This window comes from Pagrus pagrus (assembly GCF_965226575.1).
Source record: "Pagrus pagrus genome assembly, chromosome: 16".
Classification (NCBI taxonomy): domain Eukaryota; kingdom Metazoa; phylum Chordata; class Actinopteri; order Spariformes; family Sparidae; genus Pagrus; species Pagrus pagrus.
The window spans coordinates 22,549,932-22,577,832 of NC_140200.1; the positions used below are offsets into that span (position 1 = coordinate 22,549,932).

The window sequence follows — 27,901 nt, forward strand, 5'->3', positions numbered from 1 at the left end:
GAAGACTGCTGTTGACATCACCTCCTTCCAGCTCTGAGCGAAGCCCCGTGGATTGAGGCTCACTCATGCAGATGGAGCGACTCCAGGTGTGGAGATTCTTCGGCCTCATCGTTCTCACCGCTGCCCAGAGCACCCTACCCAGGTAAACACACACACAGGCAAAATCACAGGTACAAGGTAAAGCCAGGGGAAGATATATGGAAAATTCAAGGATCTATCTTGTCAGGAGTAGATGAACAAACACCAAATTTTTTTTACAGGAAAGAGACTACAGATCATCATCAGCCCTCCTACCTACTGCTGGCTCCCACAGCCGTCCGTCCTGGAGTCCCAACATCAGTGTCAGTCACCATCCTGACCACCTCACCCGTCACTGTATCTGCTCACATCATTCATGACAACCAGACCGTGGCCTCAAACTCTACTACAGTTGAAGGAGGTGAAACTTTTTTGTGTATCATCAACAAAAGAATGTATTTCAATTACCTGCAGAGATATTAAACAGCATTATTGTCAATTTCTGCTTTTAAAGGTTCAACAAAGCTGCTGACTTTGCCACCTGTAAGTACATAATTTTTAAGCTTTTAAGTGGCTTTGCCCCTGATGTGGCTCCAACCTGAAGCATGTTTTACTTGATGTTTTATATTAGTGTTAGCAGGATAGCAAGCAAGCTAATAATTATGTTACATGAAATAAGGTCACACTGCAGATCGAATAAATAGATCCTTACCAAGACGAATTAATTACTAATCTACAGCGGGGGAAAGAAGTTGTGCAGAGCCAGAATATTTCTCTGTGAATTAAATTGATTAACCTACCAAGACAGATTTGATGATTTTGATTTTATTTATTTAGTTTGCTTGTGGAGTGTGGATGAAGTGTTCTTTACAATGAAATGCAAGGTATGGTACTTTTTTTTGTCAGTGGAGTTTGGTGTCTTTGAGGAGGTGAAACCTTTTGTGTATCATCAACAAAAGACTCTTCAGGTTCAAATTGCTTTCAAGTTTTGCCCTGAAATTACTTTGTAAGTTTTTGAACTCATTCATGTTCCCCTCAAGATAAATTGTAAATAACTGACTTTTAATCCAAGAGCCATCATCTGGTCAAAGTTTTACTTTGTCCAAAACTTTAGTTAAGAGCTAAATGCCTGCAGACTTTCCCTTTAATTATTTTTAAAAATCTGTACAGTTAAATAAGTCTAAATTGGTCATGCTTATTGTCAGAGTCATGTGAACATTTCAGCAAATCTCTTTAGGAATATTTTTTTATTAGCTGAAATAGATTTTTTTCAGATTTGAACAGTGTAGCGTAATTTGAGCTGACTCTCCCTTTAATTAACTCCAGAAATACACAGAAAAATAAGTCATCTTTTGTTTTTCTGAGCAGGACAGCAGTGAATTTTCAGCAAACCTTTTAAAGAAAAAGAAATTCAACAGGACTTTAAACAATTCAAAATGACTTGAGAAACTATTGCTGCAATGTGAATGTTTTATCCTTTTTGACTGCTCCAAGCACTCACACCATAACAGTGGGGACAGACAGGCATTAACATCCAAGCATCGGCTGTTTGTGAACGCTTGCTTGACCACAGTCACGAAAGCAAAGTTGTACATAACTTTCTGAACAGTGCTGGTTGAATTCTTTTCTATCAGTGGTTTTCTAAATGAAACCAGAGCAAACATGGATTTTCTGTTTTGAAGCAGAGGAGACACTTTTTTTCCTTGAAGTGTAAGCTGATACTTTTGAACAGAACCAGATACGATCAAGTAAAATTCAGACAGATGTTGAGCAGATCCAAAGCTAAGGCATCTCAACTGGACTGCAGCCCAGCTCTCAGTCTGCCGTCCTTGAGTTTACGGACACCTGAGAAGCTTTTAAGTCGCTGGAGCTGCTTCAAAAACTGATTTCTACAGAGGTCACTGAGGTTCTTGGATTTCCATTATTAACCACAATCATTGTCGTTTGGTCTATAAGCTTCAAGAGGTTTTAGAATTACAAACATTTATTTGTTAAACCTTTAATGGACCTCTAAATTGTGTCCCCCTTGCAGATCCACGATAGTGAGTCCAGCTACTGGCACCCTTACATCCTGGAGGTCAAAGGTCACGTGGGTAGCGTCGAGGTTTTCTCCAACTCAACACAGCTGCACTTCCACCCCAAATGCCTCTCCACTTTCATTCAGACAGACAAACTGAACTATCAGCCGGGGCAGGTGGTGAAGATCAGAGTGCTGTCCATTCACCCCGACAGGAAACCCTTCGTGAGCCCGGTGGACATCATCATTAGAGTGAGTCTCAGATTAATGTACAATACACATATGTAAAAATCATTTAACTCCTCAAATACACTATTTAGACATATCAGTGATCAAACATCTTCCTAACCAATCAACCCAACCATCTGGTGTAGCCACCTTTTTCATGCAACTTACACCTGCCATTTAGTTTAAAGCAACAGTTCTCCCAAAAATGAAACTGCTTTGTCCTTATAAAACACACAATACTCTAAGTTAACAGCTGGTTTACACTACTTTGCAGAAAAAATAAGCGCAATCAGCTTTAATAAACAAAACAAAAAGAAATACTGTATGTTCTGTCAATCAATTAACTGATGAATCGACGAACAGTTTTAGCTACTCTTTAGCTACTAAAGCTATTAGATAAATGAAGTGACGTAAAAAATGACTGCAGGAATATCAAAGACACTGGACTTCTTCCCACACAACATTATAATACAATACAATATGGCTGTGGCTCAGGGGTAGAGCCAGCGTCTTGTTATTGGAAGGTCACTGGTTCAATTCTCGTGGTCTGCATGTCAAAGTGTCCTTGGGCAAGATACTGAACCCCATACTGAACCCCCAAACTGTGCTGGTCGGCACCTTGAATGGCAACCACTGCCATCAGTGTATGAATGTATGTATGAATTACTGAAAGTCGCTTTGGACAAAAGCGTCTGCTAAAATGTAAAATACTATACATCCACCATTCAGCATAATGTCATTTGTTCTACCTCATCCAGGATCCGAGGGGGAACCTGCTCAGACAGTGGCTGGCTGTAGACACTGTCCTCGGGGTTGTGTCCAAAGAGTTTCAGCTGTCTGAAAACCCACCTCTGGGTGAATGGACCATCGTCACGACAGTCAATGTAAGTCCTTTAGGGGTACCTTACTGGGACTAAGGACTGTAGGAACTCATCTCAGATCTTTATAGATAAAAATGGAATGAAACTTGGACGGACCTGATGTGTTTGTAGGAAAATATTTATTACTAATTTGTTAAAATAAGTTTCTTATTAAGTTAAAGATGTTTGTCAGTGTCCTTGAAACCAATTATCATTTGAGATACACAATTTAAAGCGCTCAGCTAAAGAAACCAGATGGCTTTTTTTGGGTTTATATATTTGGAATCCACTGCAGTAATATAACACTTGAGAGTCCAATCCAGTAAAGATGGTGATGAAAGATTTACATCCTGACCTGCAGTTTCATGATGAAGACTTGAGATTTTGCTTGTGCTTGAGTTTCAAGGAGCCAAGACTTGCCATGAATGACAGAAAGTCCACTTTTTTGTAAATACGCCCCTTGAGACTTTACTTCTACACACAAGAAACAATAACTCTAATTGATAGATAAATGAAAGACAGACATTTTTAATTCATTTCCTCTCGTCATGTTGGCACAGAAATCAAGAGGGTTCATATTCTGTCTGTTTCACAGAGTGTTTCAACTGAGAAGCATTTCAGTGTGGTCCATTATGGTAAGTTTTCTTTTTTGTACAATGAAAACTGGATGATTACATGAAGACTTGGGCTTTTTGTCTTACATGTAAACATCCTCTGAATGCAGAAATTGTTATCCATAAAACACCTAAGTGTTTCCAATTAATGCTACTCAATAATGTACATCTGCTACACTATAGTTTGGAGGGAAATCCATGTATTATAAATATTTGTTGGTTACTTTGTAGATTAGGATTTTGCTTTATAAAACAATAAAGTATTATATAATAATGTTATATAGCTCATATAATATAACACATTGTTAAAGATTACACCGTCAACCTTTTGGATTGTGATCTCTTACAAAAAAGTGTTTAATTGTGTCTCATTGTTGCGTTTTAGATGTCTGAGTTGTTGTCAGTTTCACCATAGAGTCATTTCTCCTCTGAACTTTCCACATGTTTTTTTAATAACTTTCTGACACACAAAGAATAAAAAAGAATCCAGTTTTTCACAAAAGTCCAAAAACTGAGAACAGATTTGAGCATCAGAACTCTGTTACATATAAAAACCCTGTATTCAAAATCTTCAGAGTTTTACTACATTGTTATATTGGTACTTAATAAGCTGAATACTTTTTCCGCCACTCGTTTCATCCAGCTCTAAAGTCCATTCATTGTGTGTTGCAGTTCTGCCAAAATTTGAAGTTGTCATAAACGTTCCGGATGTAATTCATTATGAGGACACTTTGTGGGGCTCCGTCACAGCAAAGTGAGAACCTTCATTTCAATCCAGTTTCAATACTTTTATTTCCATATTTGTGTATTAATGATAAAGTGAGCATTATTTAATTTTATTGTGTTTTCATCCTCAGGCACTCGTATGGCAAGCCTGTTCAGGGACACATGATAATAACATACCTGTATCACTTTCATGGTATTGAAGACGCTTATGATGAATACAGTGAGGTGTGTATTTTTATTTTAAAGGAAGCAGACTGATGATCTGTTTACACCAAAAATAAATATTAGCTTTTGAGGATTCACAATTTTGCCTTTAAATAATACTTTTTTGTTTTGACGATTGGTCACCTGAAATAAAAACTTGAAAGACATCAGTTTGACATCTAGACTGAGATGGATGTATATCATTATTTTTGCTTTTTTTGACTAAACAATCAATAAATTAACTAACAAATACTGTATAATAGAATAGTTTAATAGATTTACTGATAATTAGTGAATACACTTAACAAACAGCAGGTTTTTCACAGTAAATTCTCACAGTAAACTACTGTAAATTATGCTTTAGTATTTAGGTGGACTTCTGAAGCGACTGTAAAAAAAATTAAATAGTATATTACAAGGAAATTTTGTAATTAAGGTACAGCAACATGCAGTAATTTAGCAATAAAATATTGTAGTTTTACAACAAGTTACACATGCTAACATGCTAAAAGGCTAACAACAAGCTAACAGACTAGCATATTAACAGGCTGACATGCTAACAACAGGCAAACAGGCCTACAAGTGGTCGACCAAGGTACACATTCTAACATACTAACATGCTAGCGGGTAAATATATGCTCAGAAGCAATATGGCTGGGTAAGTGTGTAAACACAGTGTATTGTTATGATGTAACTGTAAATGTACTGTAAATGTGCATATTTACAATAACTACAGATGCTTATTACTGAATCAAAATTGTAATTTAAGATCCAAAATACTGTATCTTCACAGTAAAATTGTGTTTCAGTTTACTGTAGAAACACAACATATTACTGTAATGTTTGGTACTTCATCACAGTAAAATGATTACTGTGTACTACTGAGAATTTAATGCAGTTATTAGCTAGTAATATACTGCAAAATTACAGTAATCATTTTTATCAGTTTCTAGTAACTTAATGACATCACTCCTGCTTTGATTCAGATTGACGGCACCAAAGACTTCATGTTTGACGTTCCCGAATACCACCCCATGAAAAAAAGGGCTCTAGAAAGGGCCTTCTATGAAGGATCCATGGATGATGAGTTTCTGACGATTGTGGTTAATGTGACTGAACAGCTAACAGGTAATGAAGCCTGTAGTTATTCAAACTGCAGTAGAGTTTTATTTAACAAATATCACAGAAATGTTGTGTTCTTGACTTCACTCTGGATGCTTCTCATCTCTCAGGTCTCACATATAACAGCATGGCAAAGGTGTCTTTGGCAAGGTTTAGGTTTAAAGTTTCCTTTGATTGCTATCCCCAAATATTAAGGCCCTTTCTGAACTTCACTGCCAGGGTAAGGAAAGTACATCTTTTGTTGTTTCAGTCTAATTTGTTTCCAAGGTTTTAATTGTTTACTTTTATACCTTTTCCATTTCCTTTTCGCATTAAAGATAATTAACTTTTCTGAGTAAAATGTCAAGTAAAATGTTTTTAGTCAGTGATAGAATGTAACTAAGTACATTTTCTCAAGTACTGTACCATTTTCAGATACTTGTACTTGAGTATTTCCATTTTCTGCTGCTTTATACTTCCAACTCTACATTTTGTCCTTTTTTCTCACTATATTTTTTTGATAACTTACTTTGCAGATTTAATGCTGCATCAGAACCAAAGTAGTACATTTTTAAATTAATTTACTAAACTGATACTGATATCTGATCTGTTCATCAGTCTGGCTAAGAATTGATCAACTAAAAGTATACAGTATATACATATCGGTAAATATATTTTAAATGTACTTTTACTTTTGGTACTTAAACACATTTAATATCAGACACTTTAAGTCTTTTACTCAAGTACTATTCGTATGGGTGACTTTCACCTTTACGAAAGTATATTTTTAACATGATATCTTTACTCGAGTATTACTCCAGGTACTTTTAACAACACAATTGTGTGTTAGTAGTATGGGTAAAAATTAGTCTTTTGCTCACCCAAGCATGTTTACATTCATCTTTTTCAAATAAGAATGGGGCTAGTTAAGTTTTAGTTAGTTTCAATGCACAAAAAGTATCATCAACAAGGTATCAGTTTCAAGTATTATTTCTATGAGATTTGAAGATAAGGGCCTCTTATTGCACATTCTGTACCATACACAATAGATCTGATACTGTTCTTTATTTCATACTAGATTCAATTCTGAAAAGCATAGTCAATAGTATCCATGATCTTGCAGCTGAAAGTATCTACATACAATGATGAGCCTCTGTCAGCGGAAGATCAGCTAAAGACCATCCAAGTGTCAGTGATGCAGGGAATGCAAAGTCCATGGAGTTGGGAATTGGATGAGGTGGATGTAATGGAGCCTCGTAAAGCAATCACGTTGGGAGATCCCTTCATGCACGTCCGTCCGGAGGAGATGCCGCCTGAAGACATGGAGTTTCCTGTCCCTGCAGATGGAGTGATACCCCTCTACATCCAGATAATGAATGGAACTGAAACACTCACAATTGATGTAAGATTATCTTTATATCACCTTAAAACTTGATCTTTATCCTGACTGCAATATATTGAGGGTATAGTACATTTGCTATTGGATAAAAAATTAAAAATAGTTTCCTACTGGTACAATGTATTTTGCCATAATTAACTATGAGCATTACAACCTAGGAATCACTTATCAATTGACATTTTGTGTGAAATTTGAACACAGTGACAGGATTAAGTTAAATGTAAAGTGGCGTATCATCTGCATAGAAGAGAAACAAAACATTAGAGGACTTGAACCAGAGCTAGGTGGGAAGTGAAAAGCATGTTTTGAATATAAATGTTATGTCCACAGACAAACTGAGACTTTTGAGTCAGCTGCAGATGCCAAAAAGATTTTCAGCTAGATTATTTAGCACCGGAGCAGGAAATTTAAGACCGTGGTTTTTTTTGCTTATTTGTTGTTTGTTTTCAGGCTTCTTTTAAGGACAGTCACAGCACTCTACAGCTCTATAGAAGCTACACATCCCCCAGTAACTCCTACCTGCAGATTCAGAAACCCTCCAGACCCGTAGAGGTACGTAAGAAGAACATGAGGAACTCATTGTGAGAATACTGTTGGTCAAACAGGAAGTGCAGTTACTCTGATGATGTATTTACTCTGACTCTTAGCATTCATAAAGCTTCTTGTAATTCTAAAATAATCACTAAATCACAATCTTCCCTTCCTTCAGGTTGGTGAACCTCTCCCGCTGCACATAGAAAGGAATTTTCCAATGACTGAGATTCACTACATAGTGAGTTCAATAATGTCACTCAAAAAAGATGCTTCATTTATTTAATATCCAACTTAACTTTATGTTTTTGAATCTTCTAGGGCTTTCATTTAGAGTTAACTGCAACTGTAGGATTACCTTCAGTTTCTTAAATTATCTAGATTAGATTTGTATTATTCTTTTGTTTTATAGATTGTTCCCTGTGACAATATAAGCAAATGTTTTATCTTATTTTATCATTAAGTTTGTTTGTATTGTGTCCGTTTTACATCTTGTGGAGCACTTAAATGTTTAGTGGTATAGAACTAAAATTCTATATCAATAAACATTGTTATTGTACAGCTTTAGAAAGTTACAATATGTCTGTCCTTTTTGGGATTTTGTCTGCCCCCTTGTGGCCAAAACAATGATTAATTTAACTTTAAGTATAACATTTATAAAAGAATAAAGAAAAAAAGGCCTCATATTTGTTTTCTATGTGAAGGTGAAGTCCAGAGGTCAGGTAGTTTCTGCTGGGAAAAGCTCTGGAGTTCTAACTCTGGTCCCAGACATTAACTGGGCTCCTCTGGCCTGCATCATCGTCTACTGTGTACATCCAAATGGAGAGATTGTCAACGATATGATACGGTTACCCATCGAACAAGCATTACAAAACAAGGTAATTCATTGTTTCAGTTATTTACATTTTTTGCTTATTTCTGATTATTGTAAGTATGATGATACCAAGGTAGTAAGTCAAGTGCATGGAAAAGTTGAGTTAAAATTAATGAGTGTTAACCAGCTTTACAGTACCAACTAAGTTGATCACTGCAGCCTGCTTGGAGGTGGGGTAGACAAGGTTTGGCCCCACTTCAGAGAAGGTCTATCAGCTCAGCTCAGCTCTTCTCAACTCAGCGTGGTAAAACTGGTAATGGAAAAGCAAATCGGAGCAGCATTGTTTGACTCAGCACTGCCGAAAGTGGCTGTTGAAAACTCCAATATATTAAATAATTACTGACATAAACATAAACACAAATTCTTCTATTTTGAAGCTTTCCCATACATCTTTGCTTTGGGCTACCATGTTAAACCTGATTACTAATTTGCCTGATGTAATGTTGTCTGATAGTGTATAGTGGTTTAAAGTGTGTGACAAAAAAAGTGTGTCTGATGTGAGTGTATGTAATGATGGTTTATGACTTACCAGCCTGTGATTGGCAGGTTTCTCTGAGCTGGAGCAGCACTATGATGAGACCAGGTAACAATGTGACACTGAAGGTTGCTGTGGCAGAACCCGCCTCTCTGGTAGGGATCCTGGTGGTTGACAAGGCGACAAAGTGGGCAGGATCACACAATGACATCTCCAAGGAGTCGGTGAGAACAGCGGTTCTATGGTTGATCCAAAAATCCACCCCAATCTCCTCCTAATGCAGACTTTATACTACGCCACCTGACTTCCTCCTTTGCTGCTGCAATTATTACTACGACCACTAGAGGTCACTGCATAACATTAAAAGTAAATATGGCTTGCAAAAACAAGCTGCTTGCAAAGTCGACCTGTGTGGTATTTTTTTTACCCTGGGCTAGCAATTTTTTTATTATTGCTAGCTAAAATAACTTAAACAAGTGTATTATTTCATTCTTGACGTTGCTAATAATTTCTCCTCAGTCAAAAATCTTGAGTCACATATTTTGTACAGATAGTTAGTTTGCATTTATTACAGTACATCCTGTGATCTGTGAACATCAGAAGTTTCCATATCTCACCAGGGACCTCTCCAGTTCCAACAGTAGCAGTTTTCCAGATACATGTCCACCCATATTTTTCCCAGTATATTAACATCCCCCGCAGGCACTTCTATGAAATCCAATCTGCCACCCCTGACCCCAGTATCTGCTCATTGTTTACTGAGGCACCATGAACTGTTTTGTCCCCCTTCAGTCAAACAGGTTTTAAACAATAAGGGCTCTTTTTGTGTCATGGTCTGTTTTGTCGGTCATTGTGGGCTCTGAGGATGTCGGTGTTGCTTTCACAGGTGCTGAAGGAGATGGGGGAGTACAGGGTTTCCATGGCCGACGCCTATTCTGACATGTTGAGAATGGGAGATCCATACTCCGTCTTTAAGGTTACCTCCCCCAGAGACACATCACATCTGTTCTATCACTAGAGTATTGTGTTAACTTCCTGTTAATCAGAAGGAACAGTTTCTGATGGTTGATTATGCTTCTGTCTTGCTTAGAGATGAGCATTTAAAACGTATTCCCTGCTTTACTTAGTTATTTGTATTTGTACAAATCTCTGCCATACATTATCACGAGTGGGATGCAGAAATATGTGTTATGTCTTTGCATACACAATTAAGTAAATACGATGCCAACAATTCCTCCAAATTAAGTCCCTCTAGAACGGCAATTATAAGGACAATATCATTTGTCATCCAAAACTGCTAAATGCAGACCATGCACAAAACAAAATGTTTTCTGATTTGATTCAACTATAAATAGGCTGATGTTTGGCAACAATTAGACACTTAAATGTCCTGGTTACATTTAGAGAAAGATGGTAGTCTTGGTTATAAGGAACCAACATTGCCCGGCTAAAAAGCCAAGTATTACTGTTTCGTCATTCTCTAACCCTGACTTAAAGGGTAATTCCACTGATTTTACACATTAAAATGTGTTTACAGGTCATGGGGAATACTAATGCATATGTTAAAAAAGATAGTATCAAGCCTTTTTTGTGGCTCCAGAGGAAGCTGTGTGTAATCTGATAAACTGTCTCCAGGGATGTCACTCTATGGCTAAGGTTTAATGTGAGTAATGTAGGTTTTGAAAATCAGTCCACTGGTCTAGCGTTGCACTTGTCTACATTAACATGTTGGACTCATGATGGACAGCATAGATACAAATGATCAAAAACGAGACAGCAGAACCAGAGTCACCTTTTTTATTCTGTATGTTGATCTTCCTTTTCAAAACCTGGCACCTACTTTACCTGTAAACACACTTTAATGTAAAGCTACCTTAATAATTATAATAATAATACATTTTATTTGTAAAGCACTTCTGAAGTTCTGAAGAATGGGGGTGATGTGGTCGTATTTGCGGGTTTTCATCAGAGTTCGGGCAGCACAGTTCTGAATGAATTGAAGTTTCTGAAGGTGTTTGTTGGGTATACCGATGAGCAGGCTGTTACACTAATCAAGCCTGGAGGAGATTAGGGCGTGGACGAGTTTTTCTGCATCAGAGAAAGTGAGGAATGGGCGGAGTTTAGAAACCTACCCTCATCCCTGCACATCAATCTCCTCTGGTCTTAAACATAACCCCCAGTTATATCAGAAACTTTACACCACTCTTTGACCTAATGCACCTTTAAATGGTCCTTGGCAGTTAAACTGGGTTTTATATCTGTGTTGACTGGCTTGATAGGCAGTTTCATTCTTATTTCATGGCTCACTCAGCAGTCAACCTTCTATGACAGGAAAGAAAATGATGTGCACTAAATTCCAAAGTTTATTTGGGTGCTGAATCAGCACTGTATTGAAGCAAGAACTGGTATTTTATGAGTGAAGTTCACATTTACTCCACCGTCCTAACGAGGTGATTGACTGCAGCTCTGACTAGGACTCTGATCTTGATCATATTTTTTGGAGAAAATATTTTTTCCTCTGATGTCCTGCTCGTTCTTTGCCTCAACAGATTTTTACAGAGTTCCTGATGGACAGAAAGCATTTCATTTTGCCAAAGAAAATATACTGCCAACTATAGCTGCTTTTAGCCAGTTAGCTCAGTTAGCTGTGGAGCTATCAGGCATATTATTTGACTCTCCTAGCTGCCCTTTTTCCTGCCAGATTTCCCCACTGGGCCAACTGTTCTTACAGGAATAACTTCAGAATTCTATTTGCATTGAAATGTAACTAGTGGTTGTCGTGTATTAACCCTAATCCTTAACTCTCCTGCCAAATATGGAGTAAATTGTGTATTTGTGTCTTTCTGCAGACATGTGATCTTATAGCGTTGACGGATGCCACTTTATACATGATTGGCCATCATCTGAAGCCGGAATTTCGTAAGTTTTATAAAACAATGTTAATCAAAAGCTTACTGTATATTTCAGTCTATTGTGACTGTGATGCTTATATAATTGACACTCATCTCTAAACAGCAGGGGAGGGAATACATCACCTGACCCAGACAGACATTCCATATATGGAGCAACAACAGGAGCCACGAGAGCGCTGGAACTTTCCAGAGACCTGGATATGGATGGATACTAACACAGGGTGAAGCTTCAGAAACATTGAATTATTCAATACGTGTCATGTTGCTGTGTAAACGTGTGCCCCTAAAGAGAATGGAGCTATGATTGATCGAGACAAACAATCATATTATATATATATATATATATATATATATATATATTTTATTTTAATTGCACCAAGTGTGTGACTGCTTCTCTATGCAGATGACACCTCTTTTTATTCTAATACTTAAAACTAGCATTTTACAGTATAGTGAGGGAATTACATGCAGAGTAGTGCTTGAAGAGCAAACAGTTCAAAAGAAATTAAAGCATATAACTATGAATGAGTTGTATAAACTCTCAGTCTGCTGCAAATCTTCTGACACACTTTGTCAGTTACAGATAACAACAAACAAAACCGTCGCTGTTGTGGGGATAAAAAAAATGCATCTCTTTTTCCTGGTCGCCATTTTGAAGTTATGAATAGAACCAATTTGAATTCATTTGGAGTAAACTGCAGACCTCATATTTCAGTATTTATTTGGAATCATATTTTTAGCACTGTTTTACATTTAAAATCATGTCTCTCGTCTTTTTTCCACAGTAATTCAGACTCAACAGAGATACATCTGACTGTACCAGACAGCATCACAACCTGGACAGCCACCGCCTTCGTCATGTCTGAGAACCTGGGCCTGGGCATCGTGGAGAGGCCTGCAGAGGTATTTACATCACTTAAACGACTTTGTGTAAAAAACATTTTGAGGAGAAATCTCAACATGGCTCTAAATGTGTCTTTTCTTAATTGTTAACTTAAGTGAACTCTAAGCTGATGTCTATTCAGTGTTTTTTTCAGTCTAATTTTACTCTTCTCTCATTCGATTTAAATCACTTAACTGTTAGTGCTGTCTTCACCTGATGAGACAGTACATAATGAGATTTCCATAATATCCTTCTGCAGCTCACAGTGTTCCAGGATTTCTTCCTGTCCTTGAATCTTCCGGCCTACATTATCCGAGGAGAGGAGCTGCTGCTGGAGGTCATTCTGTTCAACTATCTGCTACAGGACCTGGAGGTCAGTCTGAGCCTTCTCACACAGCTTGATTGGATTGGATTGAATTGTACTTTATTGTCCCGAAGGGAAATTTGTTTTGGGCTCTGAGCCACTGCATACACAAAACAATACATACGAGACATTCATACAAAGCACTTTCACACATTTAACACACATTCAAAACAGTGAAGGGTGCTTCCACTCAATCAATAAAATCAATAAATCTGTAGAGCTGATCAAACCAGCAGCTCTTAAGTTAAAGTGCTATGTGCGCAGTGGTTCGATACGGAGAAAAACTAAACCAATAGAGTAAAACCAACGGTACATAAATAAACTAGAGTGCTACATTCAAAATGTTTGCATGTAAAAATAATAAAACAATAAAACTATACCAAAAAGGTAAAACCGGTCAAATTAATAAAACCTACAGTTCTGCAATAAAATGCTACATATTACTGTTTAGTGCCTTAATGGCGGAAGGGATAAATGAGTTTCTATATCTATTCAGTCTACTTTTTGGAAGTCTGAGCCTTAGACCTGAGGGCAACACATCAAATTCTGGGTTGAGGATGTGTGTCGGGTCGTTAAAAATCTTTTGTGCTTCTCTGAGCAGTGATTTCTCATATAGCAACTTAAGATAGTTCTGCTCCTCCCTCCCTATGATTTTCATGGCGGTTTGAGCCAGGCGTGCAAGTTTTGAGTGGATGGTCTCAAGAAAAGCTTGATTTTCACACGATTTAATACATGCAAAATATCGAAGGCGTCATAAGTAATAAAAAAAGGACTAAACTTATCATTTTACTTGAATGATGCAAGTCGCTATTGTTATTCAGTTTGGGTCAATTAAGTTGTTGAGTTTTCCATCAGTTTGGTGTGATGGAAGTTGTATCTCTTATAGACTTTTTTCTGTAAATTCATGTTGATGTATTGAAGCACAACAAAAACAACAACAACAAAAAAGCTACAGCTACAGTTTTTTAAATACGTTGGCTGAAATAAAAGTCTGCGACTACCCTATCGAGGGTATTTTGTTTACTCATTCTAATGCCATGGGAGCTCTTAACACATGATCAGGGCACTCCTGAGAGTTTTAATTTTCTGCCTCTGTTGCTGTAGTGTAACCAGTTTCGGCTAGCATTTTAGCTAATTATATATTTGTATTTTTCTTTATGAAATGCATAAACATTTGAACTGATGAAGAACTTTGCACGCTGCCAAAGATGTTGATCTGGAGTCTTAATACATCATGATGTAGGTCACATGATGTTGTTGATGTTGGCCTCAGACTACATGATATATCTACTTTAAATCAGTCTGTTGAGTCTGAGAGTGTAATATGTCATTGTGTGCCAACAGCAGACTACAGCAGGTGTTGGATAACATGACCCAGGTTCTCTTTAAATCCTACACAAAGAGCTCAATAAACCCTCAGAGAGCTGTCTTCCTTAAAATTTTTGTTTTAATTTAATATTTAGTTTCAACAGAATGCTGTCTTTTGTTACCTCCTACTGTTGGTATTGTCGGACTTCTGTGTGAATTCTTTCTGTCTTTGTTGTCAGGTCATGGTGATTGTTGCACACAGTGACACCTTCGAGTTCGTCTTACCAGACTATGAGGAGCTCTCCATGCCCAACGTTCGTCGTGTGTCAGTGAGGAGTCAGAGCGGAGCGTCTGTCCTCATTCCCATCAGGCCGCAGGTCCTTGGAGAGATCCCCATCTCTGTGAAAGCCATGTCACCTTTGGGATCCGACTTCGTTCGCATGGTGGTGCTGGTCAAGGTGCTTGTGTGTCCTTTTTCCTAAGTTATTGAGCATATAGTCAAGGTGGTCTTGATCTGAGGTCAACAAATGTCATCTACAGTAAGAGTCAAAGTCGGATTGTTTTAATCAGAACATCTGTTGACTGGCTGCAGCTCCAAAACAAACACAAAGAGTTTCAGACAGGAAACCCAAGAAATCTTGATCTTGTTTTACTGCTCTGCCTTTCCCACGAATATTACTCACTTGGTTTGTTTGTCTGTGTGTTGTGTTTCCACATTTCCTGGCTGTTGATTCTTCAGGCCGAAGGACTCGAGCAGTCGTTCTCCACCTCGCTGCTGTTTGAGGTTTCTGACTCGCAATCGAGCCTTTCCAGAGACGTGATTTACACCTTCCCGGCAGATGTTGTGGAGGGCAGCGAGAGAGTTTCAGTGACGGCCGTTGGTATGTAAACACACCGAAAACACAGATTCACAACAGATACAAGCAGATCACAACAACAATGAAAATAAAATGAAAGCACTTGTAGTCATGAGGGGGGCCGGGCCCGCCCAATGAGTCACCTGTACCCTCCCCCCGCCTTGGACCTGTCTGGACCAAACTGAACCCTTTGGTCAGACAAATGTAATAATAATGGATATTAGAAGTTTCTTTAAAAAAACTGCTGGGCCTGGGTCATCAGAGGAGAGTTGCAGGAGGAAAAAGGCAGTGGTGATTCTCATGTATCAGTTCATTGTGCCACCCCCATGACAATGTAATGCCCACCAACTTATATGTTTCTGCCGTCGGGTCTGCCTGTAGTTAGTAGTTGCAGATCTACTTTACTGTCCTGAAGTGTGCGCAATGTTTTTAATGGCACGTTGTCACATACGGACTCCAGCATGTTTCAAGCATTGTACACACATGGTTTCGACGACATGAATTAAAATAACCAGAGGTAGTTTCTTCATGGTTTAGGGTCGGTGGAACACACGCGTTCAAAGCGAGCCGTGCAGGAAGTTACAGTGTTTCAATGTAACAAGGTGCAGACGTTCAACATGCAACACATGTGCAACACAAGATGCAGCGTGCTGAGATCATAATTTCCTGTGTCCAGGTGTTGAACATAGATATTTATAACAACAGTGAGAATCAGCACTGTAGTCATGTTAAAGGTTAAATGTTGTGTCAGCAGTGAGGAAGCAGCTGGTTGTCATGTGAACGGTGGAAAGATTGCTTCACTTTCCTCATTGAGACTGAACTCGGAGCTGAACTTTTGGCTACAAGTTTGCCGGTGATATTTTGAGGAGTAGATACCCGGGTGAAAAGATGTGTTTCTCTGCCCTCTCTGATTGACAGTTAAAGTGTGTTTCCTTTCTGACCACATCAATTCTCAGTTGTTCTTAGGCCCTGTACACATGAACACATGTATTTCTTAAAGCTAAGCCTTTTGGCCTACCCTACAAATGTTAATGGTTAACAGAGGCCTTTCTATTTGAGAGTAAATTAAAAAAATAGTAACACACATTGTTGAAATTGGATTGTGAACACATAAATGGAGGGCAAACACAAGGAATTTTGTAGTTTAGATTAATTTTTGAAAAATAAATAACAAAAATAATGAGCTGTAAGAATATATGACCTTTTAAAAGAGGACTGCCCAAAGTGGGGCCCACAGGTCAAAGCTGGCCCACTTTAAGATTTGACTTTGCCCGCCAGATGCTTTTTAGCTTTCTTTTTATAAATGAAACATAACAAAGATATGACCTTTAATTTGAGATCATCACACTGACAAATATCAGAAGAATCTTCAGAGTTGACCCACTTGGCTTATGCAGACAGATGTGCTCTTATTACTCATCTGCCATTACTGCCTCAGTGACTCCACCCACAGAGGTTTAAGTCACCCAGTGAGATTAAATCTGCCTCTGGAGCAGCTCATCCAAATCAAAATATTTGTATCAGTAATCTGCCGCAACAGTGAAACATCTCCTCCGTGTTTAGCTTGGCTAACAATCAGTAAACATGACTCTTCTCCCTGGTGTTACTCATCATGTCTGATTTGTCTGGTTTCCATGGTGATAAAGGTGACATCCTCGGCCCGTCCATCAGTGGCCTGGACTCTCTCATCCAGATGCCGTACGGCTGCGGGGAACAGAACATGATCCACTTTGCACCAAACATCTACATTCTGCAGTATCTGAGCGCTACAGGACAGGCTGACCAGGACACCACAGACACAGCAACAACGTACATGATGAAAGGTAGAACAAGGACATGGATCAGGTCACATTAACCCTGGAAACTGCACATATGGAGTTTACAGAAAGAGATTAACCATCTGAATTTGTGGTACATTTTGAGAAACAGAGTCACAAAAGAAGCATGTTTGTTGCCACTTGTCAAATATTCTGTCTGTAATTACAAGCATCAGCCGCTGATTTTATCAGTTAGCTTGCTAGCATTAACTCCATGAGGCAGTTACTGCAGTATCCAGATACTTTACACAAGTAGAAGAAGCATCCCACTATATAAATACTTTGTTAGAGGGAACTGTTACATTCAAAATTCTACTTGAGTGAAAGTGTGTCAGTTAAATATACTCAAAGTATCAAAAGGAAATGTACTAAAAATGGCCCCTTTCAGTGTGTTAAAGGTGCGTACGTCTTAGCTGCACAGCATAGCTCTTATCAATCCAAACTCCATTCCGGGAACAAGCATTTTAAAAGTTGTTTGCTTGGCCAACAGACCTGACAAAGCATGAATTCAGGCTTTTTACGAGACGGTATTATGATGTTGTTGTTTTTTGCGTCCTTCTGATCCATTTATTGCAGTCAGATCACAGAGAAATCTCTTTGTTTTTGGTTCATACTGATGTGGTTCACAGTAATTTTTATTTGCGTTACTCGCACAAGTAGACAAGATTAAAAATTTGTAACCCCTATCAAACTTGTCCAACGTAAATATTTTCATCACGTTTGGTCTGAACACGCCATTATTTGTAGTGTTATTTATCCATCTAGATTTAATGTCAGTAATAACTCGATGGCACAACTCAGACCTTGTTGTGAGAAGTTTTTAATATAGGACCTATTTTCTTTCTAACTAACCACACTCACCAACCGTATGACCCCGCAGAAGGAAGCTGCATCTACCCTTGGACGAGAGGCTAGATAACAAACTTACCCAGCTGAGCCGAGGAGGACGCCATTAATGTTTGCATCCCGTGCTGTCACAAGCACGAGCCTCTCACGTCCTGTGATATTGATTTTGGGGCGACTGTTCCTTTAAAAGCAATTGAGCTCTCTGGTTCTGGCTTTCCCCAGAGGTAGAATTAAGAGAAGTGGACAGAAAGCAGTGCACACTTCAGTAGTTAAAAACCTGTAAAATGTAACGGTAGTTTTATTAATTTTTGTTTCTTTTAATCAGATCTCACAACAAAACGCAAGGAAAATCTATTTTTACATTCAGCCTATAAACATGTTTTTTTTAGCAATGCAACATTTTCTTTATGATGTGTCTCTGGTTTAAAAAAAATCTATAAAAATGTGTTTATTTCTACTAAATTTACATCTCAAAAGTAAAACAGAATCAATATTTAAACCAACAAAAATCTCATAACAACTTGCTTTACTGTAATTTGGAGACTATGTTTGCTTTCTACTGAGTAAAATAATCTGATTTAAGGAGATGAATTGACTTATTTTTTAGGCAATTTTTCTACATGTTATTTTAATTTGTCTTCTGTATCCATGTAAAAAATATTTGTGCACATTCCCAGAAGAAGCCTGAGGAAGACCTGACTGCTGCATAATCCCTGCTGTCTTTTCTCACCAGGTTATGAGCGAGAGCTGTCCTATCAGAGAATGGACGGCTCCTTCAGTGCCTTCGGAGACAGCGACTCATCTGGAAGCACCTGGTACGTCACAAACTAGTAGCTCAAAACATGGAGAGATATCCTCAGAATCACTGATGAGAGAAACTCCATCTCTGCAGGCTCTCTGCTTTCGTGCTAAGGTGTTTCCTGCAGGCACGGTCATTCATCAGCATCGACGCCAACGTGCTGCAAGTAGTGGCGGCCTGGTTAGGAGCCCAGCAGGGGGCTGATGGGAGATTCGAAGAGCCCGGTCGGGTCATCCACACAGAGCTCCAAGGAGGCCTGGATGGCCCTGTGTCGCTCACAGCTTACGTCCTCATCGCCCTGCTGGAAGATAACGACATCAAGGTGAGAGCCAATAAAAGAATCAAACTTCACCCAGAATGCACTGCAGCTACAGGACAGTTTGTTTTCTTTTCTCCACAGAAGACTTTTGCTCTCTCCAGCCACAAGTAAGAAAACAATTTGACCTGATTTTGGCTCTTATTCTGAAGGATATCTGTTTTCCCCACAGGGATCAATAAAGTTTGATTTTAATGAACGCTGTGTAAAAACAGGAAGAGTGAAAGCTGGACAAACTCATGTGACCACAGATGGGATCAAACACTACACATCCTAACAAGACAAACATTCTCATGTCCAAAGATGTTGCCTCACCCCTCCGCATCTTTATGATCTGATCTCATAAATGCCTTTGAGCTGAAGTGACTGCTTACACACCACTGCCCTGTTCTCTGTCTGTCAGGCTCAGTACTGGAGCCAGGTGTCTGCCGCCCTGATGTTCCTGGAGACCCGTCTGGCTCTCGGCGTCTCCAGTAACTACAGCCTCAGCCTACTCACTTATGCTCTGGCTCTGGCCGGCAGTTCCAGCGCACCGACAGCAATCAATGAGCTGATTGGACGAGCCAAGATGAGAGGTACAGTGTGTGTGTGTGTGTGTGTGTGTGTGTGTGTGTGTGTATGAAATGTGTAGGTGTTACTGCTTCACTGAGTTGGACTCATCTTGGAGTAAAATCAGTTACCAATGACCAATCATTAAACGCTCCCTCCGCCTAAGTTACTGTTGCTATGCCATTTTGGGATTACACGTGTATTTTATGATAATAAAATGCCAGACTTACCATCAAAATTCATAGATATTTTCAAAACAAGAGGTCCTTAACTTCACAAAGAGGGAGACAAAAGCAGGCTGCCTTTTTCTAGCCTCTAACCTGTGATTTTGCGCATTTTATCAGCTATAGCTAGCTAGCCACTTAAAGGATAACTACCGTTTTTTACAACCTGGACCTTATTTCCAGCAAAATATATGGTCATGTACTCACCCAGATAACTTTGGTGTCATTCGGCGTCGTTCGGACGAAATTAGATCCAGTGTAGCGCCGATATATCCATATAATGCGAGTAACGGGGCATCGACACACAGCCTCTATATAACGCATTATCTGCCGCGAAACTAGTTCATTTCACCAATATTTTGTTACGATATGCTAGTGCTATTCCCCTCTGAGTCCGGGCTCGTCTGTTGTCAACATCCGGGGTCTATAGGTTGACCTACTACCTCTGACCTGGAAGATGTCGTCTCTGAGCTGCGCGCGCACCCGCGACAGCCGGCTTGTTTACCTGTAGCTGCTACTGCTAGTTTGACCCCGGATATTGATAACGGACGAGCCCGGACTCAGAGGGGTATAGCACTAGCATATCATGACAAAATATTGGTGAAATTAACTAGTTTCGTGGCAGATATGCGTTATATAGAGGCTGTGTGTCGCTGCCCCGTCACTCGCATTATATGGATATATCGGCGCTACACTGGATCTAATTTCGTCCGAACGACTTCAAATGACACCAAAGTTATCTGGGTGAGTAAATGATCATATATTTTGCTGGAAATAAGGTCCAGGTTGTAAAAAACGGTAGTTATCCTTTAAGCTGGTGTTAGCTCTATGAACTAGGTGAATACGCTGTCTACATCTGACTTTTAAATTTTTCCATTTGATAAGGTAGATTGATAAATTGATTGATAAGCTCAAACAGCCAGAATATCTTATTGTACAACAGCCTTAAGCTAACAAGCAAGCAGTTCAGTTCTGCGTTGAGTTCAGCCTCTGACTAACCTCAGCACTCACCTGAGACTCTGCTTCTTTCTTTCGCTCCAGTCTCTCTCTTTTTTATCCTTTCCACTCTGTATGTTCATGAAGTCAAATACATTTACCCTCTATTCAGCAGTCGACAAGGACTAAGAGAGACTAATTATAGTACTTTATAACACCTGAGCTCGCTGCAGATGACAGGTTGTGATGCCAGCGAGAAGATAGATCTACTACTTAATCCCAGAATCTTACAAAATAAATAAAATAAAAAACGTTGTGTCTCTGGGTGTTTATTCTTCCAGAGACTCTGGCTCTGCCTTAGCTCTTTTCTCCAGATTTCTCCAGCTCTCAGCAGCTTTCTTTTTGCATGTCTTGAAGTCATTGAAGATATGGCCTCCTCTTTTAAATATGTAAAAGCCACAGTACAACGACCCCATCACTTTTATAATACACCAAATAATTCTGATTCTTCTAACCATGCCTGTATCTCCTCCGACTGTCCTCTGTGAGAAGATGGCGTGCCGATGTGGTCTTCCCCAGACACCAGCCTGTCGTCCTCGTGGCAGCCTCGCTCTGCAGACATCGAGATGGCGTCCTACACCCTGCTCTCTCAACACAAACTGGGTCTCATCACAGAGGGCCTCGCCCTCATGAAGTGGCTCAGCCAGCAGCGGAACCATAAGGGAGGATTCGGGAGCACTCAGGTGAGTTACTAAAATTTGAAAAAGAAAAATAAATGAGCTGGATGCTGGATGTCATTTTTAGGAAAGGGTTTTGGTCTGTAATCAGCACGAGAGACCACAGAGTTTATCTCAACTGATTCTAGTAAATGTCAGCAATAAAAAAAAAATCATCTGTTGCTCCAAATTTGCACTAGACCACCAAATGTGGATTAATCCACCGCTGAAAATAGTCCCAAACAAATTCACAATTTCCACACGTTTGAGAAACATTTGAAAGAAACTACAGTAACCAGTTGTTTCATAATATTACTGAGACTTTTATATTTGTTAGACGTTTTTTTAAAGATGTATGCCCTCAGTAGGAAGCAATGAGCTTGGAGCTGAAAGCCACAGTCAGAGAAATCGGAAAGTATGGGGATGGGCTAACTCATTGTGGGTTTGGCCTTTTCATGGGATTTGTTTGCAAATAAAAAATCAAACATGGTTACTTACCTTTACCAGATTTAAGGCTCTTGTTTACTGGTTAAACTGGATTCATGTAAAAGGAGGAATTCCAGTCTGCGTCACTTTAAACTGGAAACTGTGGTTAGTGTCACATCAGAAGGAGGCTGTGGCCGTCTGGGCATGTGGTGACTAAAGTGGAATTAACCCCTTAGCATGCATGAATGCACACATGCACAAACATGCATGACAGATGCTACAAGGAAACAACAAAGATCTAAATACTGAGTCAGCAGATCTAAATACAGTAAGGACTTTCTCAGGGTTTGTCAGGCAGAAATGACTCTATTTGTCTACAGGAACAGATGCACAGACATGCACACATGTACGCTCTGAAAAACAACTATAGCCGTAAACAGGAAATCAGAATTATCAAAGCAGGAGTCCATCAGCTATGGTCAGATATGCAGTGTATATTTAAATCTTGTTTCCTGTCTCAGGACACAGTCGTGGCTCTGCAGGCCTTGTCCAAGTTTGCAGTTCTTGGTGGGTCTCACGACTTTGACCTCACCGTCAAAGTGAACACCAACGCCTCAAACACCGTTGCCTACTTCCACATCCGCCAGGACAACTACCTGCTTCACCAGAGCCAGCAGGTACACTGACAGATTCAGCATCTGTTGATGATTAAATAGTAGAAATAACCAAAGAGAGGTGAGGCACATGTGTTAATGAGTTTAAACATTTTTTATCCTACACTCAAAGAACACTGTGATTAAGCAGTGGAGCCCAAATCTGTTATTTTGTCCTGATTTTAGTGCTAAAATTGAGTCAAAGTCAACAGAGTTCATCCTCTGGGAGTCATGGCAATGTGACATAAAGACTATGAAAATATTTTTTTCAAACTTTTGGGGCTTGTTCTAAACCTGGGGCTGTCACTTTCTCAAATAGTCAAGTTGGAACAAATTCAAAGCCAATGGAAGCCCATTTCCACCAATTTGATGGAAATATCCAATAACTCATTACAAAACCAAATCTGGAAATAATGACTTCTCAAAAGTATGAAAATACTGACCTTTATTGAAGACTTGTCAAATAGTTACTGATGGGAAACCCTGATGTTCAGGTAGAAAACAGTAATCTCGGGCTAAAATTTGTGTCAAGTTGTTTCAGATTGAACCAGAGGAGGAGCTGAACTTGCAGGTGACCGCAGTGGGCCGTGGACTCGCTCTGTTTCAGGTACGGCAGCGATGTTCAAACTGTCATGGGAGCTGTTGTCAGCTACAGTAAATTATATGTACTGTGAGGACGCTTTCTGCTGGGCAGCATTCACAGGTGTGATGAACTCATGATCGCATTTCAACAGCAAAGATGATAGGAGCAGGTTTTCAGTTACATTAAAGGTCCGATATCACGGTAATTTTCATGTTCATTATTTTATTATGGTTGTCTACTAGAAATGCTTTAACCCTCATGCAACTGATAATAAAAAAATACTTAGACCACACATTAAGAACAAAAACTGTTCCATGTCAAAAACTGCCATTAAAAATACTATATATTAATATTATTTTCATCTTTCACTGGGTTACATTTTTCAACCAACATCAGTCCTGATAATAACGACCAAATATTGATTCATTTTCAGGATTTTAACCCTTTAAATACCAGTTTGTTTACATGATGCCACTGTGCATATATTTGATATATATTATTTTTATGGCAGTTTTTGACATGGAACATTTTTTCTTAGTAAATATGTTTTTTTTTATCAGTTGCATGATGGTCAAGTTTTATTAGGCGGTAAATCCCCCTTTAGGACTTGAGGGAAATTGCATGCATTTGGGCCAACATATAGGTAAACTGCCCTATCTAGTGAAAAATTACAAACTCAAACTCATCCAGGACCACTGACTGAAATCCTGATAACATGGGACGCATGATTTTATGCTGTAATGAAAGTGGCATGAAAACAATAGTTTTACTGGTTCATAATATGTAACGGTTTTATCTGTCTGTAAAATAGCAAACACCTTTGCCAAAATGTATGCAATATGCAATAATACAGCCAAAATGATACAAAAATGAAAGTTAAATAAACATAAAGTGTAAATCTAAACCGGTTACATGAGAGTTAATGTTCACAAAAAACATTATTTTCCTTGTACTGGCCATTACTGCAGCACTTCTATTCACCCTCTGTCTGAATGCTCCTCTGATTGGTCAGCTGTCACAGGCCTGAGCAGGCACTGCCCATCAAGTTTCTGTATCAGCTCTACTGTGTCTTTACAACCATGGTATATAAATACTTAGACATGTTAATCTCATTATACACTTTGGAACCTTATAAAGACAAATGTATTGAGGTTATATCAAATCCAATAATACAACAAAAAACAGGAAATCATAAATATGTGATACAAATTGCCACTAAAATAAACATTGAGATGATAAGATTTTTAAAACGATTTCCTCATTTCCTCAAATTTCTTTCATCGGAGACAAAAAACCCTCGAGTCAGAACGAGTCCTTTTGTTCAAGTAGTCCAGAGATGCCTTACCATGGCAAGGGGAAGAGGAACATCCAATGAGATCACGAAGGAAACTAGAGGTGGGGAGGGAAGGAAATAGAGCGACATAATAAACCACATTAGAAGCACAAAAAAGCAGACAGAGGAACATTCAAAGTAGTGGAGAGAACGATCGAGTAAGACACGGAGCAGGAGGTCCCTCAGATCTGAGGCCAGCAGGTGATTTTCTTGTAATACTGCTATAATTTAATCCGGTCCTGGAGTTCTTCAAGTGGAGTAATCTTGCAATCAGCACATGACAGTTGTCTCTGATTGTCCTTCTCATCTTCTTCTGCCGCAGCTGAACGTGTTTTACAACATCAGGAGGGAGGAGCTGATGAAAAGGAGACGACGCGCAGGCGGACACGCAGGCGAACACGAGGCGTTTCATCTGCACGTTGACCTGCGAGACTCAGGGTCAATCTCAGCAACTCTGGACATCTGCAGCAGGTGAGCAGGACGGCTCTCTGACAGTCGGTCCCTGTTTGTTCACATGACGTCAGCGTGATGCAACTGTATCGGCAACAGAACATCAACAGCTTGTGTGTGATATGTCAAACTACTGCGGCTGTTTACAAACAGCAAAACATAATCAGTAAAGACGTAAGTCAAGAAGAAAACAATAGAAACACCAGATGGGAAGTTGACAACAAACATTATGTAACGTTTTTTACCTGAAAATAACAGCTTTAACATCATGTTGATGGTACAGTGTCTTGTAACTGAATGGTTTCTCTATCTTGTTTTTGCTCTATGTCACTTCAGTGAGAGGGTAGGATCACAGCGTTACATACATGCTTACTTCAACATACAAGTTTTCAACACGTAACATTGTTATGACGTCATGAGTTTTGTTTGTAGTCAGCACCCACATTACATCTGACAAACTGTTACAGACCTGGAATTTGTTTTTACCACAGTGGTGTTGCACTCAGAAAATGTAGGGGGCGCCAAATCTCCGCAAATTTCTACATAGTGATGCTTTAACTTCTCATGTTGTGTAATGCGTTTACTGTTGACTAAAGAGTCTGCTGGGATATTTGTTTCAACGTTGTCATCATAGAGTTGAAAAAATAAATCAAATGTACATACATTTTGTATTTAGATTTTGACAAGATTCAAACATTTTTTTTACAGTGGCCCAAACTGTCTTACTTATATTAACAACTAGGGCTGCAACGATTGTGGCAGAGGGAATTCACGATAACAAAAATATCGCTACATCTATTTACATAGGCAAAAAAAGCTCTGTCAAATTCATCCTTAACTTCATAATGTTTTGTCCCTTTTTTGCCAAATTAATTACACTGAAAATAAGTGTGTAGGGAGGTTGAGAGAGATATTACCTACTGGGGCTTCTTCGCCTTCCGTTTTATGGCAGGTGGCAGTCAGCGTTAGAGCACTTTACCACCACCCACTATGACAAACCAAGAACGGAAAGAAATGGGAATTATTTAAGAGGCATTGGACTATTTAAATGATATTATCATATGTGTATCAATAACAGGACATCAGTATTTCATTTGAAAAATATCTTCATTATTGTCAATACCGGTTATTTGTGACCCCCCTATTAGCAACCAAAGTTTAATAAAAAAACAATAAACAAATGTAAGTCACCATGTGAATAACGTTTTTATAAAAGTAAAGTTTGTAAGTATGAATACTATATGCTTCTAATGACTTTATTAACTTAAATAATCATTGAAAGAAATTGCTACACAAATACAGTTAGATTTAATATAGTTAAAATTTTTACATTTCATTACTTTATTTTCTGATGATTTACACTCTGTTCTTGCACACATTTGACAAAAATAAATACATTTACAACTTAATAAGTAAAATGGTTTCATGTCCCAGGAAATACTCCGTGATGAAACATACTGTAGTTTTCTAACATCTTCACGTTGTCGTATCACCCTCTGCAGTCTGTCAGAGGGTTCGGGTCTGAATGCGACAGGCATGGCCATCATGGAGGTGGGTCTGCTGAGCGGCTTCAGCCTGCCACCAGAAGGCTTACCGACTTATGGGGCCTTAAAGAAGGTGGAGACACAGCCGGGGAAAGTCGTCCTGTACCTGGACTCTGTAAGCTTTACTGAAACACACTGAGTCATAGACAGAACATATCTGAATGTTTTGTCTCTGAAGTAAAGGACTAAAGTGTGAAATGTGTTTCAGGTGACAACAGACGAGATGTGTCTAGAGATTCCTCTGGTCATGGAGTACAAAGTCGGCAAAGTGCAGGAAGCAAGTGTTGTCATCTATGATTATTATGAACCAAGTAAGAGTGAAATTTAACATCTTCACTTCTCTTTTTATACTTTTACTTCTCTTTTTCTGCAGCTAGATGTGTATTTCTGTTGCTAATGTATCTCACCAGAATGCAGATCAAAGTCCTGAATTCAAAATGTTTAAAGTAGGTAGACTCATGTTGAACCTTTGACCTCTGACCTTTCAGGACGGAGGACGGTGAGGATGTATAACTCATACTGGAGGAACAGCGTGCCTGCCAGCTACTTCTGTGGTGACGACTACGGTCAGTGCTCAGACAACACAGTTTATTACGTCAGCGCTGCCTCACGCTGCAGCCAAAACTTCCTGCTGACCAGTTTACCTCCCGCTCTGCTCCTCCTCCTCCTCCTCCTCATCTAAATGAGGTCTAGCTTTTGCTAGTTCAGCTTTGTAGATGCATTCATTTCTCAAGTTTTGTGGAAGATGCAAGTTGTGTGACAAGATTGATTTTTTGAAAGTGTACAATTTTAATGCTGTTTTAATAAATGCGTCTGCTAGTTTTACTGATTATTCTGCCTGTCACCTTGTGTTGATTAGAATGTAAAATAAAATTTTAATTGAACTTTGACCCGACCATATGTGTCTATTCTGTATTTGTCCAATGGGAGACCCTGTTTAAAAAATTAATTGGTTGAAATAAGAAATTACCTTCTAGAAAAAGGGAAATGTCTTCTTCAAATATTATTAATAGACAAATAGTATAGCTTTGCAAGCGCTTTTATGGCCAGTGGGCAAACTAACCTTACGTACAAGGTAAGCAAACAAAGGCTGCTCAGCAAAGTCGCGACTCTTCTCTGCTCTGGCGCCCCAGTGGTGGAACGAACTCCCGACCAAAGGACAGCAGAGTCACCCGCCATCTTCCGCATAAGACCCAAGACTCACTTGTTCAGACTTCACCTCGACCCTGCATAGCATGACTCCTGCTGTAGTTGCTGTGAAGTTTGCAGACTTTCCATTCAAACACCTGTTCACAGCGAGCGTCCATGTTTTTCCGAGCAGATGCACTAGAACTCTTT

The 27,901-nt window shown here is 39.1% G+C and overlaps 1 protein-coding gene across 1 annotated transcript; it reads left to right on the top strand.

Annotated features, from left to right (window-relative positions):
- Positions 1-65: 65 nt before the first annotated feature.
- On the top strand, positions 66-27,453 carry cd109 (CD109 molecule; the record flags this gene model as incomplete). Its single annotated transcript, XM_084377331.1, has 33 exons — positions 66-142; positions 261-439; positions 533-561; positions 2,051-2,287; positions 3,022-3,147; positions 3,719-3,758; positions 4,410-4,491; positions 4,595-4,688; positions 5,654-5,795; positions 5,900-6,009; positions 6,892-7,170; positions 7,618-7,719; positions 7,877-7,939; positions 8,403-8,576; positions 9,119-9,271; positions 9,934-10,023; positions 11,897-11,966; positions 12,063-12,180; positions 12,745-12,862; positions 13,102-13,215; positions 14,754-14,972; positions 15,254-15,395; positions 17,018-17,194; positions 18,768-18,849; positions 18,927-19,155; positions 19,553-19,724; positions 21,411-21,601; positions 22,522-22,677; positions 23,186-23,260; positions 24,892-25,040; positions 26,522-26,678; positions 26,772-26,874; positions 27,052-27,453. 33 exons carry the CDS (start codon positions 66-68, stop codon positions 27,243-27,245), a joined length of 4,443 nt encoding a protein of 1,480 aa, XP_084233457.1. The 3' UTR covers positions 27,246-27,453.
- Between the last annotated feature and the right edge of the window lie 448 nt (positions 27,454-27,901).